This window comes from Gymnoscopelus microlampas (assembly GCF_963454915.1).
Source record: "Gymnoscopelus microlampas genome assembly, chromosome: 6".
Taxonomy (NCBI): domain Eukaryota; kingdom Metazoa; phylum Chordata; class Actinopteri; order Myctophiformes; family Myctophidae; genus Gymnoscopelus; species Gymnoscopelus microlampas.
In genome coordinates this window covers 17,360,559-17,364,119 of record NC_139943.1, presented here as the reverse complement: position 1 = coordinate 17,364,119, position 3,561 = coordinate 17,360,559, and the positions used below count along the sequence as shown (strand labels likewise).

The 3,561-nt window shown below is 41.9% G+C and overlaps 1 protein-coding gene across 1 annotated transcript; it reads left to right on the top strand.

Moving 5' to 3' along the window:
• Positions 1 to 1,144: 1,144 nt before the first annotated feature.
• On the top strand, positions 1,145 to 1,954 carry LOC311046880 (hatching enzyme 1.2-like; the record flags this gene model as incomplete). Its single annotated transcript, XM_084059454.1, has 1 exon — positions 1,145 to 1,954. One exon carries the CDS (start codon positions 1,145 to 1,147, stop codon positions 1,952 to 1,954), a length of 810 nt encoding a protein of 269 aa, XP_083915580.1.
• Positions 1,955 to 3,561: the final 1,607 nt, after the last annotated feature.

The window sequence follows — 3,561 nt, the reverse complement described above, 5'->3', positions numbered from 1 at the left end:
GCCACCAGCAGGTCTAATTTAGCAAAACACATTTTTGCAACAAAATGCCTCAAATCATGAATGCACGCTCATTCCCACTAGGCAGAGGAAGAAATGCCACCCTTTTCACATTGTCCTATTATAGCGCCACCAGGAGGCCACAATAACGACGTGACCTGGCGGAGACCTGTGCTCCGAGGAGCACTTTTTCTAGTTTTATTGTGCTTTTTCCTAATAAATGTTATACAACATTCTCATGTAAAGTGACTTTGAGTACTTAGAAAAACGCTATACAAATCTGAGATATTATTCATTATTATTATTATCACATAGATATTCTGCGATGACGATTTTCCTTATTGGCTATAATGTTGTAACCATCCAGGACAGACTCACCACAAACTATGAGATTGTGAAACAATGGTATATGTTCCTGTAGAAGCCACAAGTCTGTGTATGGAATCAACCTAATTTAAAGAAAAATGTTTTATTTGTGATGTCATAGAGAAGTACTACACTACCCACAATCCTAAAGTGTAGCAGAAACGTCTCTTATTGGTGGAGCTTGCTGTTACCATGGAAATGATTACTGCCCCCGTAAGTCAACTACAATAGTGTGTGTGTGTGTGTGTGTGTGTGTGTGTGTGTGTGTGTGTGTGTGTGTGTGTGTGTGTGTGTGTGTGTGTGTGTGTGTGTGTGTGTGTGTGTGTGTGTGTGTGTGTGTGTGTGTGTGTGTGTGTGTGTGTGTGTGTGTGTGTGTGTGCGCGCGCGCATGATTACGTTTTTTTTTTAATCAAGTACTATACATAATGTAAACGACAATCTTGAATCTCAGTGGGACTTCCTGGTTGAATACAGTACAAAAAAAGAAACGTCAGTGTACAAAGCCTCAGAGTCCCATCCACACCCAAGTAGAGATTTTAAACCACTGGGTGAGGTTGTTGTCAGAGATTATCCCTCCCTTGCAATGCTTGCTTGGGCTTCAGTGTGTTGACATTAAGTCTTTGGACAATGGTGGTCCCTGCCCTCTTTGACTGTATAAAAACCCAAGACTGAGACCATTCTAGTCACACTGACCTCTCCAGCCAAGGATCCACTTCTATCTTCACCATCTCCATCTGGACAGAACACCATCTTCATCCAAGGAAGGAACACCATTTGGACCATGGGTCTGAGTTTCTTCTCTGCTGTCCTGGCTGTTGTGCTGGGTCTGACTGCAGTCACCACCCAGGTGACTCCCAGTACAGAAGAGACCACGACACAAGAACCAAGGCATTTAGACATTACCTCGAGAATCCTAGAGGTGAACAAAGACATTAGCCAAACGTTAATGGAGGGAGATATTGCTGTTCCAAGGAAGAGGAACGCCATGAGGTGCTGGAGCGACAGTGACTCCTGCAAATGGCCAAAGTCCTTTAACGGGCTGGTTGAGGTGCCATACTCCATCAGCGATTACTTCTATGTTTCTGAAAAGGCTACGATCGAGGAAGCTATGGAAACCTTTCACATGAACACTTGTATTCGCTTTGTTCCTTACACTGGGCAGGACGATTATCTCAGCATTGAGAGTCAGAGAGGGTGCTGGTCTGATCTGGGTAGAAGTGGTAGAAAGCAGGACTTGTCTCTGTCTGTTTATGGCTGTGTTCACCATGGTATCATTCAGCATGAACTTCTCCATGCCCTGGGCTTCCAACATGAACACACCAGGAGCGACAGAGATGACTACGTGAGGATCAACTGGGAGAACATTTCCGAAGCTTCTGCCTACAACTTCCAGAGACAGAACACCAACAACCTGGACACCCCTTATGATTACAGCTCTATCATGCATTATGGAAAGACTGCTTTCAGTACAGTGCACAGAGCAGAGACCATTACTCCCATCCCAGACTCTTCTGTGCAGATCGGACAGAGGGTTGACATGTCCGACATTGACATCCTCAGGATCAACAGGCTTTATGGATGTAATAATTGAAGACCTGAAGGGTTAAAGTTGAGAAAATAAGTATGTTATTTATCTCAAGAGCCCTCATGAGTGTTGAATGATGATGATTCATAGTCCAATTGTCATAATCCGTTTGTGAAAATAACAATAAAAGTGAGTTAAAAAAATGCAATCTGTTCTCTGAAATGATAATATGGTGGGATGAATGAAAACATAGGTGCATAAGTATTATTTATTATATCAATGAGATGTGTGTGTGTATGTGTGTGTGATGTGAATCGGCAAATCATTCTGGGGAAGTGGTTGTGGTTACGATCAGTGTTCATTTCGTCGACTAAAACTATGACGAAAAATGTTTTAACCACAATTTTTTACAATTTCGTCAACAATTAAAAGACGAAAATGTTAGGAAGGACTAGACGAGTCATTTTATGCTTAGTTACAAGCAGGTGTCACACTTCGAAAATAACCGATGTGACATGTTGTGAACATGTACATTGGTTATTATGAGCACGCAGCTAAGTATAAATCAGGCATTGCGATGCCATCAATGCCCGCCAAATTACATTTTAGTCGACCAAATCAACTGTTGATTTAGTTGACTAAAATCTTACAATATTTAGTCAACTAGAAACTTGACTAAAACATTTCTAAAATGCGACTAAATGGAATTGTATTCAAATTATTTAAGCTAAATGAAATGTTGTCAAAATTAACACTACGATGGATGGTACTGGATCCATTGCTCAAGGGCATCTTGTTAATGTCACTGGGTTGGAGAGCATTCTTCATTCTTCCTGTCCAGATTTCTCGTGCTGCTCTTAGGATTCACACCCACAACCTTTGGGTTTAATGAAGGCCTTGAAGTGCATTGGTTTGACTTCCTCGATGAGCTGTACTCAGCGACAGCAGTAGGGCCGGTGTCTTATTTGCAGTGGTGGAAAGTAATAAGTACTCTAAGTACTCTACTTAAGTGCAAAGTATTTTAACTTTACTGGAGCATTTCCAGCTTTATATCTTCTGTAAGATTTTCATCTTTCAAAAGATGTTTATACATTTTGAAAACCTGTGAAATGAGACTGCTTAATGAGTACTTTTACTTTGGTACTTTAAGTACATTTTGATGACTATACTTTTGTACTTCTAAAGTAAATTTTGAATACCGGACTTTCACTTGCAGCAGAGTATTTCTACATTGTGGTATTGATACTTTTTCTTCTTCCACCACTGGTTCTCACCCCAGACTGATTGTGATTCCCAACCACACCTCAGAAAATCAATGAGCTCGACCCGGGGGGAGGGAGGTAGGGTGAAAGAACAGGCAGCAAACGCATCAATCATCTCCCCTTCAAACCACAGTGACGCAGCGCAAGATCTCTCAAGAAAAACACAGTGAGGCAAAGAGCACGTACACATGAAACACACTACTGCTAGCTGGACTGGGCTAAAGAGTGTCAATTCTAATAGTGTGTGTGCGTGTGTACGTGCTTGGGTGCTTGTCTCTGCGTGTGTTTGTGTGTTTGTGTTTGTGTGTGTGTGTTTAAGTGCATGCCCGGCCCCTGCTCTGACACCATGAAGGGGTTGAAACTCAATAAACGATGCTGAGTGGAGACATGAGGCAGACAGATGATGGATCA